Source organism: Labeo rohita, chromosome 20 (assembly GCF_022985175.1).
Source record: "Labeo rohita strain BAU-BD-2019 chromosome 20, IGBB_LRoh.1.0, whole genome shotgun sequence".
Lineage (NCBI taxonomy): Eukaryota > Metazoa > Chordata > Actinopteri > Cypriniformes > Cyprinidae > Labeo > Labeo rohita.
The window spans coordinates 17,069,506-17,094,436 of NC_066888.1; the positions used below are offsets into that span (position 1 = coordinate 17,069,506).

Below are 24,931 nucleotides of genomic sequence, written 5' to 3' on the forward strand. Positions count from 1 at the left end.
GATAAAAATGAGGACAAGAGTCATTTCAGGACTCAATAGTTTCATCTACCAAGAGCAAAACTCCTGCTGTTTCTATCTCTGTCACACACACAAAAACACAAACCTGCCAATTACTCTAGCAACTGTCTTGCACATTAATGTTTGCAAAAACCCACTCTTTGTAAGAGCACATTAATTTATTTTGGCTTTTGATGTGCATCTTGATAGAGGCAGTACAACAACAGCAAGCAGAAAAGGCTATATTAGTGGCACTAAATTGACTTTTAATGGTTATTAATGCTTTTTAAAACTGAAATGGTGTCTTAGTGTTACAACAAAGAGGTGTTGTTGAAATGTCGGGGTTTTGTGAAGGCTTATCGCTTCACAGGCTGAAAAGAAGCAGGCTTGAAGCAATTAAGCTGTAGCTTCATACTACTCTTAAACTTATTCAGTAGCTCCTCCAAGAGTCTGAGAAAAGAGAGAGAGAGATGTATTAGAAAAATTCTGAAACTAATAAACAAGAATTAACCCTCAATAAACAAAATCACTAAAGACATCTGTACATATTTGTAAATTTAATGAATAATCAAGTTTGACACACTACACTCAAACAAGCACTACTGTGCCAAGACTATCTGCTCAATTCTGATTTTTTTTAAAGGAGAACTCCACTTCCAGAACAACAATTTACAGATAATGTACTCACCCCCTTGTCATCCAAGATGTTCATGTGTTTCTTTTTTCAGTCATAAAGAAATTGTGTTTTTTGAGGAAAACATTTCAGGATTTTTCTTCATATAATGGACTGATATGGTGCCCCAAGTTTGAACTTCCAAAATGAAGTTCAAATGCGTCTTCAAACCATCCCAAATGCAGTGTAAACCGGTGTCTTATCTAGCGAAACGATCAGTTATTTTCATTTTAAAAATACGATTTAAATACTTTTTAATGTCAAACGCTCGTCTTGTCTTGCTCTGCCTGAACTCTGTGTATTCTGGTTCAAGACAGTTAGGGTATGTCGAAAAACTCTGTATTAAACTAATCGTATTTTTTCCCTCAACTTCAAAAATCATTTCAAAATCATCCTACATCACTGCAGAAGTTCTGACCCAGTCTTTGCAAAGTGAACATGCAAAGAAGATCAAACACCCTTAACAAAAAAGATAAAACAGTGATATAGGACAATTTTGAAGTTGAGGGAGTTGAAATACGATCTGAGTTTTTCGACATGTATTTTTGACCAGAATACACAGAGTTCAGGGAAAGCAAGACAAGACGAGCATTTGACATTAAAAAGTATATAAATCGTGTTATTTTTATGAAAATAACTGATCGTTTTGCTAGATAAGACCCTTCTTCCTCGGCTGGGATCGTTTACAACCGCATTTGGGATTGTTTGAAGCCGCATTTAAACTGCATTTTGGAAGTTCAAACTCGGGGCATCATATCAGTCCATTATATGAAGAAAAATCCTGAAATGTTTTCTTCAAAAAACAATTTCTTTACGACTGAAGAAAGAAAGACGTGAACATCTTGGATGACAAGGGGGTGAGTACATTATCTGTAAATTGTTGTTCTGGGAGTGGACTTCTCTTTTAAGCAAGGACACATCAAACTGATTAAAAGTGACAGTAACAGGGTTCGTACAGATATTGTAAAATTAAATTTCAGGACTTTTAAGGACTTTTCAAGCACTACTGTTTTGACTTTTAAGGACTTCAATCAGAGATCTCATTTATGTCTTCTAATTCAAATTCTAAAAAAACAGAAATAGATAACAATATTAAGTGAAACACATGCTAGTCAGTTAAATCTTAAGTGAAGCAGTGCTAAGTATTACAAAGTATATTACACTTTTACTATAGTAAAACCACAGTTAATTTTTTAAGGGATTTGTACTTGTGTATACTTAAATTTTTTCTTTGTTTTGTTTTTATAACTGTACTGCCTTAATGGTTTGATGTTTTCTACTGTTTAAGAAAAACAGATTTGGGATTTTGCAAATTTAAGGATCCTTTTTTATACTTTAAAATATGCATTTGCTTAAATGTAAAAGTACTTTTTTATTTGCAGTGTTACCTAAAAATTCATAAACACACTTTGGCTGGAAAATGATGGCATATTATCCAAAACATTACTGATTGGTTTATAACTTTCAACCCATTCAGATGGAAGCTTCCAAGTCTATTACAAGTCATTTACACTTTTGTAACTTAGCACGGCCCACTTTAAGAGCAAATCAATCACTACGGAGAGAATCATGCTTGCCTGCTATTTCTAACAGTTTCATACTTTAAAGTGATTTGTATTATCAGTGAATTGATTTACACCCTCAAAGTGGTCAGTCATGTAGCAATTTATCAGTAGGCATGTGAGACTAATTTAAATATCAAGATGTTCCCATCATCTAGAAGATGAGTGAATTGAACACTTAGATGTGTCATGTCATGACATCTGAGCTCAGCTCTAAATATCATAATCTCTAATGACTAAAATTTCTTTAAATGTTAGTTTTTCAGTGTTAAGTATAACGCTCAGCATGTACACTGCCAGACAAGTTTTTGAACAGTAAGATTTTTTTATGAAGTCTCTTCTGCTCACCAAGCCTGCATTTATTTGATCCAAAGTACAGCAAAAATTTTTAAATATTTTTAGTATTTAAAATAACTATTTTCTATTTTAATATGTTTTAAGATTTAATTTATTCCTGTTATTTCAAAGCTGATGTTTTAGCATCATTACTCCAGTCACATGATTCTTCAGAAATCATTCTAATATTCTGATTTGCTGCTCAAAAAACATTTATTATTATTGTTATGTTGAAAACAGTAGAATTTTTTCAGGTTTCTTTTATGAATAGAAAGTTCAGAAAAATAGCATTTATCTGAAACAAAAACTAGATATTGATAATAATAATAATAATAATAATAATAAAAATGTTTTTGATTAAAAATCAAAATATTAGAATGATTTCTGAAGGATCATGTGACACTAAAGACTGAAGTAATGTTGCTGAAAATTTTGCTTTGATTACAGAAATAACATTTTCAAACCGTATTCAAATAGAAAACAGTTATTTTAAATAGTAAAATTATTTCAAAATGTTACTGTTTTTGCTGTACTTTGGATCAAATAATTGCAGGCTTGGTGAGCAGAAGACTTTGTTAAAAAAACCTTAAAATCTTTGGACTGGTAGTGTATTTGACTGAAAACTTACTTCTTGTCAGCTCCACTCTGTAGCTGTGGTAGAGCTTCCAACGCCTGCTTAAAACTAGTGCTGAGACACAGATGAAACACATGTGAGACAACATCACACACTCACGTTATCATACTAACACTTTTTAGTTTTAATTGTATTAAGACATCTGCGTTGAACGTGTTTATATCTCACCGACTCTCTGACGTTAGGTATGGATCTACGGCATCTCGCAGCGCACAGATTTCCAGACGTGCCTGGATAGAGAAATATTAATGATGGTGTAAAAAGATGATGTGGTTTTCAGCATCCTTAAGATCAAATGCCAACTGTCCTGATAAGTGCATACAAAGGGTGACTTGTACCTGCAGTGCACCGTTTTTACTAAAGGAGGACACACACTGCATCAGACGGCTCATTTCTTCAGCTACAGCTTCTATGATCTTTGACAAGACACGAGGAACCAGCTCCTTGGAAACTGTGAAAACCTGAAAGAGCAAAAAATAGAGAATCATTGAGAATTTGCGTATTAAAGGAGTAGTTCACTTCCAAAACAAAAATTTACAGATAATGTACTCACCCCGTTGTCATCCAAGATGTTCATGTCTTTCTTTTTTCAGTCGAAAAGAAATTGTGTTTTTTGAGGAAGACATTTCAGGATTTCTCTCCATATAATGGACTTCTATGGTGCCCCCGAGTTTGAACTTCCAAAATGCAGTTTAAATGCAGCTTCAAAGGGCTCTAAACGATCTCAGCCGAGGAAGAAGGGCCTTATCTAGTGAAACAATCAGTTTATATACTTTTTAACCTTAAATCCTTATCTTGTCTAGCTGTGCATGCTCTCTCTGCATACCGGTTCAAGACAGTTAGAGTATGTCAAAAAATTCCCATCTCATTTTCTCCTCAAACCACAATTATCCTACATCGCTGCACAAGTACCGACCCAGTGTTTCCAAAGTGAATGTGCAAAGAAGATCAAACGTCCTTTATCATAGTTGTCAACCTGAGTTTGTGTTGGGAATTAGCAGTGGCTAATAGTATTTCAGTGTGAACTGTCTGGAGGTAGTAGCTGTTTTTTGTTCCATTTATTTATTAAGCTAAAACTGCAAGAACCTCTACTCTTTTGAATTTTGTTATTTGTATATTATTGTGGGAAGCGTAGGGAGAGAGTGCCTTTTTCTTTGGACTTCTCCTTCATCCCTGTTTTTGGTTCAGTTAGGGAGTAGAGGGAAGTTTTATGTTGTTTATTTTCTCTTTTGGAATTTGAGGTTAGTTAGTTGCTCCCTAAAATTAGTTAGCTGAATGTTTTGTTTGTTATTTTAGGCCTTGCTCTCTCCTGAGCCATTGCTTCCTATCTGTTTGTTAAACTTACGGTCTCTTTTTGTTGTAAATAAACCACTACTTTTTTTGTACCTCGAAATTGGTGTCATTATCAGTCTGGGACAGGGGACTGAAGTGTGTTCTTGCCGGGGTTTTTTTTATTATTTGCTTTTTCTTCGTTGCTATTTCCCCTCTTAAACCCCTAGACAGTAGGGGAACGTAACACAAAACAAGGCAAAACAGAGATGTAGGACGATTTTGAAGTTAGAGGTGAAAAAGAGATGCAAGTTTTTCGACATACCCTTCACATGCGCATGGCAGACAAACTTTTGAGGGTAAAAAGTATATGAATTTTTACGATTTGTTTTGCTAGATAAGATCCTTATTCCTCAGCTGGGATCGTTAAGAACCCTTTGAAGCTGCATTTAAACTGCATTTTGGACTGCGGGCACCATAGAAGTCCACTATATGGAGAAAATTCCTAAAACGTTTTCCTCAAAAAACAATTTCTTTACAACTGAAGAAAGCAAAACTTGCACATCTTGGATGACAATGGGGTGAGTACATTATCTGTAAATTTTTGTTCTGGAAGTGACTACTTAACTTCGCCAATGTTTCAGCGGCAAATTAAAATATTAACAGCTGCATTTATTTTCATTAAAAATCATACCAGCCTTTTACTGTTGACTGTGCATTTCATCATGTTTTTCTTTTTAACCAAGCTTGTCACATTGAATTCTGAGATTCTCTTATCTCGAATACAACATGTGGTGCCGTCTTTAGCCAATACAAGGTACCTTATAATGAAACACAATTGACAGTGCACCTTTAAAGCTTTTAAATGCTGTCTATGCAAGTAGCTTACAAGGGTTTGGAACAGAAAAGGTGGCATTCTGAAGGAGCAAGATGTCAAACAGGCCATTTTTTAAAACAAAGATAAAAAGTTTGAGCATCTCACCTCAGCATGAACAGAGATAATGCTGACCAAAGCCTCCTTTAAGTAACTTCTCACACCTGAGTCAGAAAGAGAGAAAGGGAATGAGAAAAGGTAAATCAATGAGTCATGTTCTTGCTTTTTAAGGTTCACAGTTTTAAAAAATAACCATCCGAAACATAGACGTGAGTGGAAAATCTTTTGAGCTTCACTTTACAAGTATGACACGGTTTTGCATAGTTGTCATAAATTGTATAAGTGAGTCTATGAGTCTAACACATTGTTGGGGGCAAAAGGATACTTTTCCTCTGTACTGAGGTTGAGCATAATCATCTTGTTACATTTTTTTTGATGTTTACAATATATGTATTTGCCTTCTTTGCACTGTTAAAGTAATCACTTCCTGATTCTATAATATTTATATAGTATATGCATGTGAAATCCACATTTATAAGTCAATCACATAGCATGCAATGTTTAATAATGTAAATCACATTATTTAATTATTTATACTGTATAGCATTATGATTATTATTTCAAAGAGATTCACTACAATTCAAAAGTTTGTGGTCAGTATGTTTTTGAGAGAAGTATTTTATGTTTACCAAAGCTGCGTTTATGTGACCAAAAACAAGGTAAAAACGGTAATATTGTGAAATATTATTACAATTTAAAGTAACTGTTTTTTATTTGAAAATGTTTTTAAATGTAATTGTATTCCTGTGATGGCAAAGCTGAATTTTCAGCATCATTACTCCCGTCTTCAGTGCTACATGATCTTTAGGAAATCACTCTAATATGCTGATTTGGTGCTCATAAAACATTTCTTATTTTTAGCAAAGTTAAACAGTTTTGCTGCTTAATATTCTGTGGAAAATGTGATGCTTTTTCCTTCAGAATTCTTTAATGAACACCATTTTTAAATTTGAAAAAACTTTTGCAACATGTCTCACTGTCACTTTTGATCAATATAATGCAAACGTGCTAAATAAAAGTATTAAAAAAAATCTTACTGATCCCAAACTTTTGAATGCTAGTGTACATTAATGTATAATAATATTTTTTTGTCTATTTTGGAGGTAATGATTTTTCAAACTGATTGGGAGCTAAATTGTAACAGTGGTGAAGATAAGAAGGTTGGTTTTACACAGTTCAGCGAGTTCTTCTTATAATGTCTCAGAAGCAGGAAGCGTTCTTGTAAGTTCACAAATGATTCACACAGCCAATAGAATTTAGTGAAGTATGCACCAACAGACCCAGTCATGCTAAATATACACACACACACACACACACAACCTACCATGTCTGAAACTGACATGAAAGCAATAACTGTAGACTGAAACTGCAGATTCAAGACTAGCAAAAGTGTTTGTGGATCTTTCTCTATTAGTATCATCTCCATGGTGATGATGTTTCAGACAGGCAATGTCTTCTAGAAACATCCACAGAGTGCTGTCAACATACAGATTACATGACTGAGGCATGTGTTACCTGTAGGTGGCAGGCAGTCCTTCCAGTCGAAGTATCCGGCATAGATGCCAGGCTCCAGAGAGCCGACAATAGGATCAGATTTTTTTTCGATGTACGTCTCAAACAGATATTCATCCAGATGTCTCAATTCCTCTATGCTGACCTGAATAACATGAACATGCATTCAGTTTAATCACACACCAGTGAAGATTCTCTCTTTAAAAACAGTGCATGTGAACTTTAAAAAAAAAAAACCATTAAGATCACACTATCACACACTTCTTGCAGAATGAGTAGAGACCACTCATGCATGTCCATCATTCTGATGTGTGTTGAACTTTAGGGAAGTCCTCAAAAAACCAAAATGGAAAGCACCATCTCAACAAGGGACAAAATCTCTGGGAACCTAGCAAAACACCAGAGATGGGCATCTGTCCTGAGTAGCAGTCTAATTTGGTACACATATTTAACTAGACTTTTATATTGTTGGAAGAAAATGAAAAAGCCTTGTCCATGCAAAACTGTGCAAAACTGTGCAAAACTCCCACTGTGACACTTTAGTGTCATGCATGGTTGCAAGATTGTTGCTACTTGGTGTTCTGAGTGTTATATTTTGTTGCTCTGGAGGTTCTAAAGTGTCCTTGGTACTTTTGCTAGGGTGCTGTTAAGTGAAAAGAGCCCATTCCTTAGAATATTCTGATTCTTGGATACCTTTTAAAAGTCAGGCAAAAATGATCTGCAGTCCAAGCAGTTCATAAATAGCACAATTCCCCTCAAGCTAATTTAAAGGGATAGTTCACTCAAAAATGAATATTTTGTTTTTAATTACTCACCCTCATGTCATTCCAAACCCGTAAGACCTTCGTGCATCTTCAGAACACAAATTAAAATGGTTTTGATGAAATCTGAGAGCTTTTTGACCCTGCATAGACAGCAATGCAACTACCACGTTCAAGGCCCACAAAGGTAGTTAGAACATTGTTAAAATAGTCCATGTGACATCAGTGGTTCAACCATAATGTTATGAAGCTACAAAAATACTTTTTGTGTGCAAATATAGCAAAAATAATGACTTTACTGAACAATTTCTTCTTTTTCGTGTCAAAATGCCGGATCCATCAGCAGCAACACAAGAATGCGTTGTGATAATTTTGTGAATGTGCAACGAAGACTGACATAGAATGCGGCTGCAAGATTAATTTTTAATGAGCCGAAAAGAACGCACGTCACACCTCTCTTCAACAATTTGCACTGGCTACCAATAGCTGGTCGCATTAATGTTTGCCTACAAAACCACCACTGGCTCTGCACCCCTTTATCTAAATTCATTACTTCAGACTTATGTGCCCTCTAGAATCTTGTGTTTTGCAAGTGAACTGCGCATTATTGTGCCATCTCAAAGAGTAAATCACTTTTACGGACTTTCACATTAAATGTACCCTCCTGGTGGAATGACCTGCCCAACTCAATTCGAACAGCTGAGTCCTCAGACATCTTCAAGAATTGGCTAAAAACACAAACTCTAGAACTCTTTATTCTAATTGTATTCTTTATTAAAAAAAAAAAAAAAAAACTAACACTAACACTAGCTTCTCTGTTCTTTTTGTATTCTATTTTTTTTCTAACACTGCTTTTTCTTTATCTAGTCTATTTTTTTTCTTTTTATTTATTACATTATCATATAACAAAAAAAAAAAAAAAAAACCTTGCTAATGTACTGCATTAGGCTAACTGAGACTTGCATGTTATTGCTCTTTTGTTGATTCTGATTGCTTCCATTGTCCTCTTTTGTAAGTTGCTTTGGATAAAAGAGTGTTAAATGTCTAAATGTAAATGTAAATGTCCCTATTACATTTCTGGGCCTTGAATGTGTCCGATGTGTTGCTGTCTATGCAGGGTCAGAAAGTTCTCGGATTTCATCAAAAATATCTTAATTTGTGTTCCAAAGATGAACAAAGGTCTTACGGGCTTGTAACAACATGAGGGTGAGTAATTAATGACAGAATTCTCATTTTTGGGTGATCTCTTTAAATCCTCTTACCTGTATGCTGCAAAATATGATTTTCTTGCTCAGTATTTGTGTCTTTTTTTTCAGTACAATTATCTAAATATGCTTAATACAATCACTTATTAAAATTGAATAACTTTACATTTAAAATTTGAAAAAATGTCTGCCAATGCGGTAAGAAAAAAACAATTCTTACCACATTTGCAGGTACTTTTTTTCCTAATTTTACACAAGATCACTTAATTTTGATACATTTTTCAGAAAAGTAATCATGCTTTGAGTAAATGTTTCTTTTAGATATTTGTACTGGAAAACAAGACAATAATTCTGGGGAAGAAAATCATTTCAGAGCAAATACAATGGAATTTAATACTAAAAACTAAAGCTGTGGTTTAAAATTCAGTGATTAAATCAAGGCCGGGTCTCTGAGTTTTTCTGCTAGTTTCTTGTAGGTGGATCAATCGCGGTTATTGACTGGCAGATCCCTTTCTGCACTCCCATTGGAACACTGCTTTACTACATATATGCATAAAACTAAGCTCTGCTGATGTTTATTGTCAGTGTAAACCCCCAATCAAGGTTCAAATCCTTGATCACATTTAGCAAAATAGCGATGCAGCTGTAAATCACTACTATAATGCATGATCAATAATCAATGCTTATTTTTGTCCATACTAAGATATATATCAGTGTCACTTTATGATCATTCTCTCCATTGAGTTATCAAGCTCTTATTCAAAGTTAAATCACTCTGAAAGATGCAGTACAATGCATTCTCATGATCTACACAACATCTGAGCCCAACATACTCATTCACTATGAACTGCATTTACTGGAAAGGCCGACCATAACCTTTCATCAGGGCTTCACCTTCTCATCTACAGGGCGGCGCAAAAAGCCACCTCGAGTGAGTGTGTTGTCATGCCACCATGAAAAACCCTTCAGCTTCTCCTCAATCTACGTGAGTCATTCTCACTTCAGCAAAATATACATAAATTACCACAACTGGAAACACATCTGTTATCGCTTAGAAATAAATGCCAACGGTGGACTGGAGTAAAAAACGAAATGCATGTGTCTTTGTACCCTGATGATCTTCTCTGCAGTGGTGAAGCCGTTCTTCTCCAGGTGCTCAGCCAGATTGAGAAACGTGTGTCTCTCCAGATACTGACAGTTACTGAGGATGATGAGGAGGCGTTGCTCCTACATGGGCCAGAGTAAACACACACAGCAACTGAATCAGTTACAATAAATACTTTCAAATAGAAAACAGTTATTTTAAATTGTAATAACATTTCGTAGTATGACTTGTACTCTATTTTTGATCAAACAAAGGTAGCTTTGGTGAGCATAAGAGATTTAAAAAAAATCCTACTGACCGCTAACTAACTACACATATATATATATATATATATATATATATATATATATACACACACACACACACATGAACAAGAAATAGTCTGAGAGTGTGTGAAGCAATACTACTATAGATATGCGAGTAAAATAGAGAAAAAGAGAGAGATAGAGGGGAAACCTGCAGCTCTTCCACTGCAGGCTAGGGGAAACCCCATTTGAGCGGCTGCTGCATTGTGCTCTCTGAAGAGAAAGCTGCTGTTTTTCACAACACATGACTCTTCTGCGTGATGTCTGAATGTTTGCTGTGTTGCAGATGGAAAGTGTGACAAAGGCATCCATAACGGAACACAGGATGTTTTCTCAGGAAAAGGGTTTTTTAGAAGTAATAAATAACAAAAATTTGCAGTGGCCCACAAGGTATTTAAAGAAAAACAAACCCCAAACAAAAACAAAAAAACAGAGATTTTTGGAACTATATGACTAAAACATTAAACAAAGTGGCTTTTATGTAAAATATAGTGTAGATACTTTAACCAGTCTGATACTACACTACACGTTTCAAATTACAAACCCACGTACGTATAGTTTAATATATACACAAAAAAATTCTATACAGTACAGTTTCTGGCTGTCAAGTGTTGGTGGAACAGGTCATAGTTGACGTGATGAACTGTACCTGTGGTTGCTCTGCCAGGACACCTGTGCAAATTTAAAGGAACTGACTTCATATGGTCACTAAAAATCCCCTTCAGACTAGGTGCAACAGTTTGTTCTTAGATTATGTCTAGCATTATTTCTTTTGCACATGCCAGTTTGATTTGATATTTTGTATCTACAGTAATTAGGCTATTTTAAATCTAACTTCAAACGACAGAAGAGTACAAATATGTTTGGGGTCACTGTAAACTATTTGTGCGGGTTAAAACTTTTTTTCAAGCACATGTGCACACATACATTACTGAATAAGCACAAAAGAAGGGATTAAATGAAGTGAGGAAGCACTTCAAGGTTACTTGAGGTCTCTGAATATCTTCAATCAATGAGGTTTCGTTTTGATCATTTTTAAACACATGGCCTCATTACCTGGTTTCTCTCTCTCTCTTTCTCTATCCGGTTTTCAGCTTTTAGTAACACTGTGACACTCTGTGGTTCTGATACTACACATCGACATGTTATTTGGACTTGTTTTATTTGGACTTTTTTTATTTGGTTTAAAATAAGGTGAGGAGCTGAACATGTCAGAATAGCGTGAAGGCAGCTGTTATCTGCACTCACTTCCTATTCTCTGTATTCAAATATCCTGTCACATACAGTGACATCCACCTCTGCATTTACTGTGAAATAAAATACCACATAGTCCACACATACTGCATTTTTGATGTGACCATGTTTGACATTTCATTGAGAGTGAAAGTGGATAAACAAAAAAAGTGAAGACAGTGGAATGTATGAGTACTTGACGAAAGCCAGATTCAAAGCTTGGCTCCCATTTGAGCACCACAGCTTGATGTGCTAACGGCTAGGCCACAATTCAAATGTATTTTATATGTATGTATAATATAGCACAGAAATTATTTAAATATGCATTATTGGTGTGAATAAATAGAAAGATGAAATGGAACACGGACAAAACTGGAAATCAGGAGGGGAGGGGGAAAATGGCCTTACCGGTTTTGAACTGAAGTCTTCTTGGATGCCCTTAAAAAGATCAGGTGAGGCCAAGTCCACAGACAAACTGAAAGAAAAAGACCTTTATATTATACTCCCACTGTAAACTTAAACATTCAGCCAAAATATTATATATATGGCTCAGTGATGTACATTCATGTCTGGATGCAAGTTTTTCAAAAATTTAAATTTAATTCATACAGACAATGATATTAAATTATTCCTATGATTAACATTTTTTCAATGTCTGATTTATAATTTATAAAAGTATATATATATATATATATATATATATATATATATATATATATATATATATATATATATATATATATATTATTATTATTATTATTAATCAGAAAAATGTCAGTCAAATCAAAGTTAGCATGGCATAAGGAGCATGTAGGTAGGGATGTAACGGTATGAAAATTTCCTATCACGATTATATTGACCAAAATTATCACAGTTATCAGTATTATCATGGTATTGCTAAATTGTGCTGGAAATGTTCAAAAAGTACTGACACATAAATCACTTCACCAAACTTTATATTTAAAATCAACAAACAACAAATAAAATGACTTTTTGTTTTCCTAATCACCAAACAATAACAATACCAATAATGTCCTGATTTTAAATGACAACATGACTGACAACAGTTTAACTAATGGCATGTTCAAATATCTAATGTAAATGATCAAATAAAGCTTTGAAAACGTTTCATAAAATGTAAACCTCACATTTCAGCCTTTAAATGAAGAAAAGGGTTAATCATTTAATAAAATTTAATAAATAGTTTTTTTGGCCAGACAAAAACAGCACACAAGCTGAATGTAAATGTAAGTCTCTGTAAATCCACTGTATGACACTAGATGGCGCTTATGGAAAAGCTGAATTATAGCTGTTTCCGTGAACTCCGTGGATGAAGCAGTATTGCCATCAAAAACACTACTTTAGATATTACATGGAGTGAAAATTAAAACAAAATGCCACTGAATCTGACTGAAGACAGTCAGAACCTCCAGAGGTACATTCATATAATTAATTCATTCATAGCTTAATTGCTTAGTGAAATGCAAGGACTGCAAATACATTAGTTACCAAATAATACAAACATTCTTTCTATGAGGGTTGCATTTCACTAAATAAAATGATTTAATAAATACCTGTTTAGAATAAGCACTTATTCAGGCAAAGTTTGACATGTAATATCTGAGGGAGTGCAAAGCCATGATCACTATATATTTGGAAGAGCAAGCCCGCTGCAAGCTGAGAGATTCGTGCTGGGACCCTCTCGTGTTACATTAATGCACTCTTTGCATTTGCCAATAACACCAAAAACTTGAAGTTCAAATGAACAACAAAAATTAGAATTCAGTCGTAAAAGCTTCAATCCATTTCTTATTGGGTAAAATGAACGGAGACTATCTCGTGTTTTTCCGTGGGTGCTCAGAGATCTGCGCCTTAGCGCCCTTTTAAAATATCCCAGCTTTTCCGCCGTCTTTTCACACAACACAAAACTACTCTGTGTGCTGTGCGCTAAAGAAACTGTTATGTAAAACTGTGCTTTATGCTGCAGAGTATTCATTTATCGTCAGTTGTTCATATCGCGGTAATCGAATATGGTTATAATGATAATTAAAATATGAAACGGTAATACTAACCGTGGGGGAATTTTATCATGATTCGTTACATCCCTACATGTAGGAAGCCATTTAGATGTCAAATAACTACAAAACCAAGAAACAGAATATGAAGAGTTAATTTGCAAAAACAGATAACAGTTTTCAAAAATCATGTTTTTTTTATTGTGCATCCCAGTTAATCTCAATCAAACTGAGGTTGGGTTATTTTGATTAAGTAAAAATAACTAAAATATACAGCAATAACGCAATAAAACAAAACAAAAAACATGATAACATAAAAAAACATGATTTTTAAACATTTTAAAAAGAGTTACATTTTGAATTTGTTTATAAACTATTCATATATTTTTTATAATTTGATATACTATATTTTTACCATATATATTTCATTTAACTTTTTTTTTTTGAGATTTGAAAATGAAACTTTATAATGTAATGGACTTAATATGTAATGAAATAAAATAAAACTCACTGGGAGGTGTTGAGGTCTCCGTCAGTCTTGGTGCTGAGCTGCTCGAGGCATTTAATAAAGACCTAAAGCAAGCAGAGACATGCAAATTCTTTTTATTCAGAACAAATTATATTTATAATCCCATCATTCACAGAAAACAGCACACAGTACCTTCATGATAGAAACACACTGTTCGCAAGCTTTGTCTTGAACCACATCCAAATTCAAGATCTGAGGACAAAAAGACAGACACATATGATTGATTACTCTCCATATAATCTGCAGTGGTAGGGCGCAGAATGAGTGTTTTGTGAATATTTGTACATTGATCTCTCCAGGTTTACATTCCATGGGCTCCTTCAGAGACTGCAGCATCTGAACCATACACTGCTCAAACTGGGCCGGCTGAAACAGACACACAATTTATGCTTAGGTTTTTGATTTTTACGTTTTTAGAATGAAATAAACTACATAAAATATAATAAGTGTATAAAACATGCACCAGTGACGTGATTCCTTCATTGTCCACAACCCAGTCTTCCTTTTCTGCAAGCCTCTTTACGTCTAAACAATAATCAATAACAATAAACAAATACATTGAATACTCATTCAGGAAACTACTTTTACTGGGAAAGCTAGTCGTTTGAAACAGTACTTAGCTAAAATAACTAAAACAATTTACAGTGAAATAATACAACTATAAAACATCCTAATATATATATAGAGTTAAATCCTAGTGACAGATGGTAGAATTTAACTGAATATTTTACATAAAATGAGCTGTTTATACTGAACTTGCAAATGCAAATCCATTTAGTTGAGAGCTCTATAGCTCCCCCTATTGTTTTCATCTGGAGCAATCGACATCAGTGACAGAATGATATATCAGCCAGTCCATCTTGATCAATGTTGACCATTAATCTTATCTGCAAAGCATTTTAAGCAAATATTCTGTAGATATAGTTCAGCTTATTTGCTATTGTTTGCTTGAACTGAAACCAAGATATTAAGAAAAGCCGAGTGAATGTGTAGTTTTACCCTCTTCAGTATGCTGTAGTGTGGTCAGCAGGCAGTGCACACGCAGGTCCTGCAGTAAATCCTGAATCACCTGCAGCAGGTCATTAGGAATCTCTAAGGCTGACAGAGCTTCATGACTTAACCTAAGAGAGAGATTTAAATGAGCTTTATATGAAAATACAAGGAAAGGATAAACATAAATCATTCCTACTAAGGATGTACTAAAATTTTGCAGCTGAAAGAAAACGAAAGGCTGAAAATGGCAACAGAAACCAGTAATTTAACATTAATTATTAGAATATGGGACATTAAAAACAGCAGCCTGGCTTATATGGATCTAGTGTAAATGTAAATGAAAAAGTCTTATATTTCAAGTTTACATGAAACAGATGAAAACAACAAACTTGCTTAAAGGGATTTTTTTACCTAAAAATGAAAACTGTGCCATAATTTTCTCAACCCTTAACCCTTAATGACTGACCTTCCTTTGTGCAATATAAAAACATACAGTTTTAAGAATGTCTGTAATATAAAAAAAAAAAGACAGAGACTTCTCCAAATATTTTCTGTTGTGTTTCACAAACGCAAGAAATCCGTGCAGGTCTGGAATGACATGATGGTAAGTAAATGGACCCTTTTCACAAGCCTGTGATGATGCGTTTCAACGGTCATCATCATCATAAATCCCTTAAAGTTTTTTACAGTTTGATTTTTTTTTTAAATATGTATGTACATTTATAACACTATACTTTGTATTCTATCACCTTTTCATCAAGTTACAAAAAAGCTAGTGTTTCTAATGCCGCGTCTATTGGAGGGACGGTAAATTTGACATTGTTTTCTCTTCTGACTGCCGTTATCAGTCTAGCTCAATTTTTTTCCCTTGATTGAAAGTCGTGAAAACACTATCGAGTACATTTTCTTTTGCTATTTGAGCAAATGGGAAGGCAAAAAATATATTTGTGGTACTCCCCCATTCACTGCTCTCAGATTTTACCTAACTATGATGACTTCCGCTACGAGAAATTCCAGAAATGTGAGAAAGGTCCATGAACTATCCCTTTAAGTCTACAGAAGAGTATGCAAATAGCAAATTTGTTTTTAGCCGTGAATTTCATTTTGACCTTACTAATTCCTACATTTCTTCTACAAACTCAGTCACTTACCTGACGGTGTGGATGACCTGAGTGAGCCAGGCTCCACTGAGAGGGGTTTTGGTGTCCCAGCCTCCATACTGTCTCAGCTGCTGCTCAGTAAGCGAGGAGGGTAACAGAGCCCCTCGAACCAACTTCACCAAACGACGAGTCACCTCCTCAATCATGCCCTAAACGCAATCAAATTTACCAAACCCATTATGGACTAAAACAGCCCTTACCAAAAAGTAAACTGCATTTAATAATCAATTAATTGGGTCATTCCTGGGATTCGGTGCCTTTTGTGTCCCCAGTAAAGATCATGATATTATTGGCTTAAAATTTTCAACATCCATTTTAAAAGTTGTCTCTGAAGTAAATAACACCTTTTGAACTTATTAAGCATATTTAAGTTTTATTTTTAAATAATTCTAAACATTCTACAGCATTTTAAACCAAATAATCTAACATCACCATTTTTCCTATGTCCCCAGATCTGTGCCTGTCATTTTGATGATGATTTCAACATTTAATATGAGTGATTTTTTTATTTTATTTAATTATTTTATTTAATTTTATTTAATTTTTTTTTTTTTTTTTTTTTTTTTTTGGTGTATCAGTAATGCTTTTCACTAATGTATATATAATTTCTCAAGTATTATATTCATATTTTTAAAAAAATTTTAAGTTTGTCCCTCAAAATATTGTCCACCCTGTAATAATTGACTACTGGCCCTTTAAATGAAAGTAAAAAAAAAAGGAAATTACATCATATCGAACGCCTGACATTTTCTTGGAGGCAAAACAATTTGGGAATGTGAATGTGAGACTTGTTAATTGTCTGTTTTAATTATTTTATCTTTCCCATCTGATGTTGTCAACTTCAACATGTCCACCCTGTTAAGGGGAACATGAAAAAAGTAGATATACTTAAATACTTATTTGTAAAAGTAGCATTTAAAAAAAAAAAAAAAAAAAATTCAATTCTTTATTCAACAGACCTTCTGTGTTAGCATTTTTGCAGAAAACCTAAGAGGGTGGACACATTTAGTTTACATAGTGATTGTGACAGAAATTGATGTTTAAGTTGAAGATAGTGTATTTAACCTTTATTACCAAAACCAAGTTCAAATAAAATTAGTATTGTAATTATCTGTATGCCTCACAAAAAATGTCCATACATTTAATTCATAAATCTTTCAAACTGTTGTTAATTTGTCCCCAACAGGGTGGACGTTTTTGGTCCTCCTTCTTCTTGAATTTGGCTCATAATTGCTTAAATTTATACACCTAAGGTTTCACATGTTTTACATCTCCCTATCATAACCATACAATAAATGAATGTTGCATTTTTTTAAATGTTATGAGGTCCACTGAATACAAGGAATGACCAATTAATCAAGTTTATTTAATAATCAACACTCAAACAAAAGCTATAAGAGTTATATATAAACATTTAAATTGCACAAAAGGTAATTTTTATATAAACTTTGTAATGATATAGTTATGTTTCTACTTAAAGGTGTCATTGAAACATAAATACTTGGTGACTGTATAAGAAAAACTTGTTTTCAAGACAACAGGTTGAGTAAGTATATATATTGCTCCTTTCAACATACCAACTGATGTTAATTCATTCTTATTCCAAATCTTGGTTTATCAAAATGAGAAATTTATTTTTATATTGTCAACCCAGCCCTAGCGTCCACACAGTCGACGTGTTCATGAGTTACGTGCACAAAACAGACACTGACACAGTCAAAATGGGCTATAGAAAAAGAAAAACAGATTAAACATAGTTTCAGTCAATGATTTTGTCCCTCTGAACAGTTTCAGATGAAACCGAAAATGATTTTTTGGGCCAAATATTTTCAGTTTCAGAAATTTTGATGCATCACTAGTCTTCATCCCTAGTGGCTCATGTTCATACTTTTAATCTCCGGAGTACAAGAACAAAACCATTACAGCCGCTTTACTGACCTTAAAGTCATTTTGTCTTTGCCGGGCATTCTTCTTTAACTTCTCCACTTGACCAGACTTTTCTCCTGTCTGTCCAAGACAACAAAATGTGTGTTGTAATTAAAACATGATTATACTAGCCCTTGTTTCTAACACTATTGAGTTTATCTGTCCATGTATCTACCTCACTGAACAGGCTGCCGTTGACATAAGAGATCCAGAGTTTCCAGAAGTTGGGCAGCTGGCTGATGACCACGTCTGAGAGCTTTTCCACAAACCTGACCTGTTGAGGGCTCTTATAGTGCCATGCTGAGAAAATATGTATGATATAATGTTACGAAGACAGCAACATTCTGCTTCTGAAATGAAAATAGCTGACAAAGAGCTTTCTATGAGTTTCACAAATCATTTTAACTTGGTGCAGTTTCAAAAATCGAACCAGCTTTTACTTGAACTTTGACTGAAAGTGAAATTAAGCAAAAAATCACAGCAAATCAGAACATTTTCCATAATTTTATATATGGATACTTCCATTTAAAAGTTTGGGATCAGTAAAATTTTCAATGTTTTTTAAAGAAGGCTTTTTCTGCTCATCAAGGCTGGATTTATTAGATTAAAAATACAGAAAAAACAGTAATACTGTGAAATATAATTGACATTAAAAATAGTGTTTTTCTATTTTAATATACTTTAAAATAGAATTAATTCTCATGATGCAAAGCTGAATTTTCAGCATCATCATCAATGATCCTTCAGAAATCATTCTAATATGCTGATTTATTATCAATGTTCGAAAAAGCCACGCTGGTTATTATTTTGTTGGCACCTGTGATTAATTTCTATGATTCTTTGATAAATATAAAAAACCTTAAAAAGAGCAGAATCTTTTTAAGATAAAAATCTTTTGTAACAATATACACTAATATTCAAAGTACTTTCTTTCTTTCTTTCTTTCTTTCGTTATATCGAAAAAAAGTGATAGTAAAGACTACATATTGTTAAAATTTATATTTTAAATAAATGCTGTTCTTTTTCAACATTGATTATTAAATTGATTATTGATGATTTCATCAGCATATTAGAATGATTTATTAAATATTGTGTGACACTGAAGAGTAATGGCTGATGAAAACACAGCTTTGCATCACAGAAATAAATTATTTAAAAAAAACATTCAAATAGAAATCTGTTGTTTAAAATTGCATTAAAATTTCATATAACTTTTTTGATCACATAAATGGAACTTTGATGAGCATAAAAGAATTCTTTAAAAAAACACTAAAAATCGTACCGATTCCAAACTTTTGAATGGCAGTGTGCACTACTATAAAAACAGTAAAAATGATTATACTGTAAAATATTATTACAATAACTTTCCTATTATAATATTATATACAGAAAATTTGATTGACACATTTGATGACAAAGCAGCAACACTGGAACCTTCAGAAATGATTTAATCTTTCAAACAGTGTAGTGTATGTTAATCATTCTGTTTTTGCACTCACAGTCGTCTTTAGGTGTCTGGAAGCTGCCTCCTCTCTTCACCGGAGCTGAGAGGCTGATCCTGTTCAGAGCCGAGGACCGATCCATCTCTAAACCGACACCACCCACTGACACAGAGAGACAAAATGAATGTTCATCTACATGCGTCGGCAATTAAAGGAGAAGTTCGCTACCAGAACAAAAATTTACAGATAATTTACTCAACACCTTGTCATCAAGGACGTTTGTGTCTTTCTTCCTCAGTCGTAAAGATATTATGTTTCTTGAGGAAAACATTCCAGAATTGCTCTCCATATAATGGACTTCTATGGTGCCCCAAAATCTGAACTTCCAAAATGCAGTTTTAAAGGGCTCTAAACGATCCCAGTCTAGGAAGAAGGGTCTTATCTTGCAAAACGATCGGTCATTTTCAAAAGAAATTGACAATTTATATACGTTTTAACCTCAAATACTCATCTTATCTCGTCTCTGCGATGCGTATGCGTAGTCTGTGTAATCCGGGTCAATACAGTTAGCGTACGTCGAAAAACTCCCATCTCGTTTTCTTCTTCAAAGCCAAAATCATCCTACATAGCCATTTTACCGGTAAAGGGCGTTTGATGTTCTTTACATATTCGCTTTGTAAACACTGGGTCGGTACTTCTGCAGCGATGCAGAACAATTTTAAAGTTGGGGAAGAAAACGAGATGGCAGTTTTTCGACACACCCCAACCTTATTGACCATATTGAATTGGAAAAAAACCCAGTCCACACAGACCTAGACAAGACGAGCATTTAAGGTTAAAAAGTATATAAACTGTCTTTTTTTTTTTCGGAATTGACCGATCGTTTTGCTAGATAAGACACTTCTTCCTTAGCTGGGATCATTTAGAGCCCTTTGAAGCTGCATTTAAACTGCATTCTGGAAGTTCAAACTTGGGGGCACCATTGAAGTTCACTATATGGAGATAATTCCTGAATTGTTTTTCTCAAGAAATTTCTTGACAGAAAGAAATAAAGAAAGAAAGAAAGAAAGAAAGACCCGAACATGTTGGATGCCAAGGGGATGAGTAAATTATCTTTTGGAAGTAAACTGCTCCTTTAACAATGAATCACGTTTATAAAAATTAGGGTTTCAGTTAACCCGTCACATGGCTGATAGTCAGTCAAGAGTGATAATTCATGCTTGAATTAAAAGAAACATTTCTGGTCTTATGTTGATGAAGGCATATTTGAGCCTTGCCTATGAGGAAACACTGGTCTAGATGATTCTGCACTTTTTTTCCCCCCTCTGTGATTTGCATGCAAATCATAAGGCGAATGCTTACAAGTGACTTTCAAAATACCTATCATAGGACAATCACCCTGTGGTAAGATTGAAATCTACAACCACTGGGTTACCAGACAAAAACTGGTAAACATTATGCAGTAGCTCTTCTCTGACAGAAGATGGCACTAAAGATCTTTCTTTTTTCTCTTTCTCAGTCTTGATTAAATTGTTGATATAGTCTGAAACACTCAATACGTCCACATAGTGTACACATGTCATGTTTCTCTCTCACAGATAAAGATGTATGCCATACAGCCACTTGGACGTTTACTCTCCCTTTCTTTTGATAAAAAATGAGTGCTGGTGTTGATCCAGGTGTCCAATCATCTCCTGTGTTTATCTATGCTCCTCTCTCTTCTTGTATTCCCCGATGTCTGTCTCTCTCTACAGCAAACCCCCCCCTTAGCTCTGCCACACTATAGAGCTCTGTGGACTTCCTGTTCTCTATAGGGTCATGACCAGACCACACACGGGCTGCTCACTATCTAAACACACACACACAGGGCAGAACACACACACTGCTTTCACTCTTCGGAGCCGTAGAGGAACCATCAATTTATTTCAAACTATCTGTGTGTGTGTACCTTTCTGCTCTTTGATAAAATCTTCTTTACAGTTTTGCATCAGCTGCAGGATCCATTTGTGTTGAGCGACTATACACTGCCACGCCGGGTCACCCGGAGCATGTAGGTCCGACAGATATCTGAGTAAGGAGAGAGAATTATTAGATCAACATACTACATCCTTGTCAGGACCCCCTTAAACCCCTCTCGCAATGACAGGTCGTGTAAGGCAGGGAATGTAATTACGTAAAATAAATAGTTGAATATAAAACATTTACACTACCAATCAAAGGCTTGGGGACTTTTTTTTAATTAATACTTTTATTCAGAAAGGATGCATTATGTTTTCAATAGTGATAATAATAAGAAAAGCTTCTTAAGCTCCAGATCAGCATATTAGAATGATTTCTGAAGGATCATGTGACAATGAATACTGGAGTAATGCTGCTAAAAATTCAGCTTTGCCACCACAGGAATAAATTATATTTAAAAACATATTTAAAAACAACAGAAAAAATTAAATTGTAATAATGTTTCTCAATACTACAGTTTTTACCGTATAAATGTTTTGATCAACAAGCAAAACATTTGAACAACAGTGGGTATGTTATAATAAATTCTATATTTATAAATTAAAATAAGCATTTTTTGAGTTGACTTTCTCACACAGTATGCGTCTTTTTACTTTTGTTTTTTTCCATATTTGAGGGTCCCTGGCATCAAAAAGCATGAAAACCCCTGTCACAAGTGATGATTAATGTGAACACCATGGTCTTCACTTATATTCTTCTGTCACGTGGGTTTCGGTTCTCTTAGAAACACAATTGGAATTATTCTTTGCGAGTCACTTATTACACACCTGATATAGCGTTTCTGATCGTGTAGAGTTGAAGGCGTCTCCAGAAGTTTATCCAAAAGCAGTTTTCTCAGGGCTTCTATCCGTGTCTCCACCTCTGAGTACACTACGAACGCACATGCAGATCTTTCTTAACATTTACACAGCTAATGTGAAAGTATATAAGAAGATGCATGTCACATTAACATGTGTTATCAGTCATTATCAGTAAAGATCAGATTACCTTTTTTGAAGACTGGGACTTCTGTGTTTCCAAACAGAGATTTGGCTTTCTCATAATCATTGATAACAACATCATAATCGCCCTGGAAGAAAAATATACAGTCAGTTTAGCATTTAGAAATCATTTTTATACATCAGAAAATTAGTATACTACCTTTTAAAAGCTTGAGGTCGGTAAATATTTGCAGTGGTTTTAAAATAAGTTTTATATGCTGCATTTTTTTCATTTTATTTTCCATAATTTATTTTTCATTATTTTTCAATACTGATAATATTATTACAATATATAACCACTTTTTTATTCGTATATATTTTAACATTTACACTACCATTTAAAAGTTTTTGAAAAGTACGACTTTTAATGTTTATAAGTCTTTTTTGCTCACCAAGCCTGCATCTATTTGATCCAAACTACAGCAAAAACAGTAAAATGTTGGAATATTTGTACTATTTAAAATAACAGTTTTTTATTTGAATACATTATAAAATGTAATTTATTCCTGTGTTTAAATTTTTAGCATCATTACTCCAGTCATATGATCTTTCAGAAATCATTCTAATATGCTGATTTGCTGCTAAAAAAAAACATTATTTTTATTATGTTGAAAACAGAAGAAGAATTTTTTCAGGTTTCTCTAATGAATAGAAAGTTTAGAAGAACAGCATTTATCTGAAATAGACAACTTTTGTAACATTATAAATTTCTTTATCAACACTTTTGATCAATTTAAAGCATCTTTGCTAAACGAAAGTATTAATTTCTGATTTCTTTCCCCCTCAAAAAATAAACTGACTCCAAGCTTTTAAATGGGTATAGTGTATAATGTTACAAAAGCTTTTTATTTCAGATAAATACTGATCTTAGGATCTTTCTATTCATCAAAGAATCCTAAAAAATTTACTGTTTTAAATATTGATAATAATAATAATAATCATAACAATAAATGTTTCTTTAACAGCAAATCAGCATATTAGAATGATTTCTGAAGGATCATGTGACACTGAAGACTGGAGTAATGATGTTAAAAATTTAGCTTTGATCACAGGAATATATTACATTTTAAAATATATTCAAATTGAAAGCAATTGAAAAAATATTTCACAAAATTATTGCTTTTGCTGTATTTTGGATCAAATAAATGCAGGCTTGGTGAGCAGAAGCGAATTCTTTAAAAAACATTAAAACTCTTACCGTTCAAAAACTTTTGATTGGTAGTGTAATTTATTATTACTTTCAGCAGCTATTACTCTAGTTTTCAGTATCAAATGATCCTTCGGAAATCATTGTAATATGTTAAATTTGGTATTCAAGAAACAACCTTTCCTTACTACTATTCTTAACGTTGAAAACAGATGTGCTGATTAATATTTCTGTGGAAACTGTGATATATAGATTTTTTGATAAATAGAAATAGAAATTAATTTATGTGAATTATTTTTCAACAATGTAAAATAAATATACTAGTTTAGAAAAAATCCCAATCCCAAATAAAATCCCTGAACCCAAACTGTTGAACAGTAGTGTGTAGGTGAAAGCGTTAGCCAAAAAAACGTGTGTATTCATATGGGTTGCCACCTTCTGGATGTTGCGTTCAATGTTGAGTGGCAGGTTAAACAGAAATTTGAATCGCTGGAGGACATTGAGAGCGTTGCGTGTGGAGTCAGCCTTATCCTTTCTGCCCAACACTTCTTGAAACAGAGTGTCAGCAGTTTCACTTGCTCCTGAGAGGAATGAGCAAATGGAAAGAGATGAGAAAAGGGTGTAGAAGGACAACAGCTGATAAAAAGCGGTTTAATCATCCTCGCTTGGTTTGAAATAAATTCAAGATCTCATACGCTCCCTCTTCTTGGGTGGTCGGAGCTATTCTGGATTCCCTATGGTCAGATTTAATAAGAACCAGCCCCCTGACCATTATAAAAGTCTGACCAGCCTTTTTTTCACTATCGAGTCTGTTTGTGATTGGCTGAGGGAGTTAAAGACAGTAAGTGGATTTGGTAAGAACATACATCTAAATGTACTCGCAAAGATGGGTGGTGAGGAGGAAGAGGAGGGGTTGGCGATGAAAGCATGTCAGTGTGTGACTGGTTTATTTGTGCGGCCCGCAGGAAACGAGCGTGTTTATTGACCTACCGTCACATGAGAGAATTGACATGGAGATATGATTGGGATATGAGTGGTCTCGAACAGACGCGCACACACGCACTCACAGAAACACGTCGAGGTCTGTGTGAAATGTGTGGCTTTGATGGTCTAAAGAGAATGCATATGCAACTCTGCAATGCTAAATTTAGCTGCTTTTGTAATTGTGTGCGATTTTGAGCATGTGTTTGGTTT

General features: G+C 34.1%; 1 protein-coding gene across 2 annotated transcripts in view; it reads right to left on the reverse strand.

Moving 5' to 3' along the window:
* Positions 1-109: 109 nt before the first annotated feature.
* exoc2 (exocyst complex component 2) overlaps positions 110-24,931 on the reverse strand; it is a 36,278-nt gene continuing 11,456 nt past the window's right edge. Inside the window, exons 8-29 of one of the 2 annotated variants that reach the window (XM_051139281.1) lie at positions 24,173-24,318; positions 22,598-22,679; positions 22,378-22,480; positions 21,540-21,658; positions 19,649-19,753; positions 18,325-18,449; positions 18,162-18,230; positions 16,215-16,372; positions 15,070-15,191; positions 14,534-14,595; positions 14,356-14,436; positions 14,203-14,262; positions 14,053-14,114; positions 13,599-13,664; positions 11,935-12,001; positions 9,994-10,110; positions 6,921-7,062; positions 5,454-5,509; positions 3,541-3,663; positions 3,371-3,432; positions 3,197-3,256; positions 110-447 (exon numbers count right to left, since the gene is read on the reverse strand). In XM_051139281.1, coding sequence (XP_050995238.1) covers positions 354-447; positions 3,197-3,256; positions 3,371-3,432; positions 3,541-3,663; positions 5,454-5,509; positions 6,921-7,062; positions 9,994-10,110; positions 11,935-12,001; positions 13,599-13,664; positions 14,053-14,114; positions 14,203-14,262; positions 14,356-14,436; positions 14,534-14,595; positions 15,070-15,191; positions 16,215-16,372; positions 18,162-18,230; positions 18,325-18,449; positions 19,649-19,753; positions 21,540-21,658; positions 22,378-22,480; positions 22,598-22,679; positions 24,173-24,318 — 2,081 coding nt within the window. In that variant the 3' untranslated portion in view covers positions 110-353. The remainder of the gene's footprint in view (positions 448-3,196; positions 3,257-3,370; positions 3,433-3,540; positions 3,664-5,453; positions 5,510-6,920; positions 7,063-9,993; positions 10,111-11,934; positions 12,002-13,598; positions 13,665-14,052; positions 14,115-14,202; positions 14,263-14,355; positions 14,437-14,533; positions 14,596-15,069; positions 15,192-16,214; positions 16,373-18,161; positions 18,231-18,324; positions 18,450-19,648; positions 19,754-21,539; positions 21,659-22,377; positions 22,481-22,597; positions 22,680-24,172; positions 24,319-24,931) is intronic. The other variant, XM_051139282.1, reaches the window with a different exon arrangement.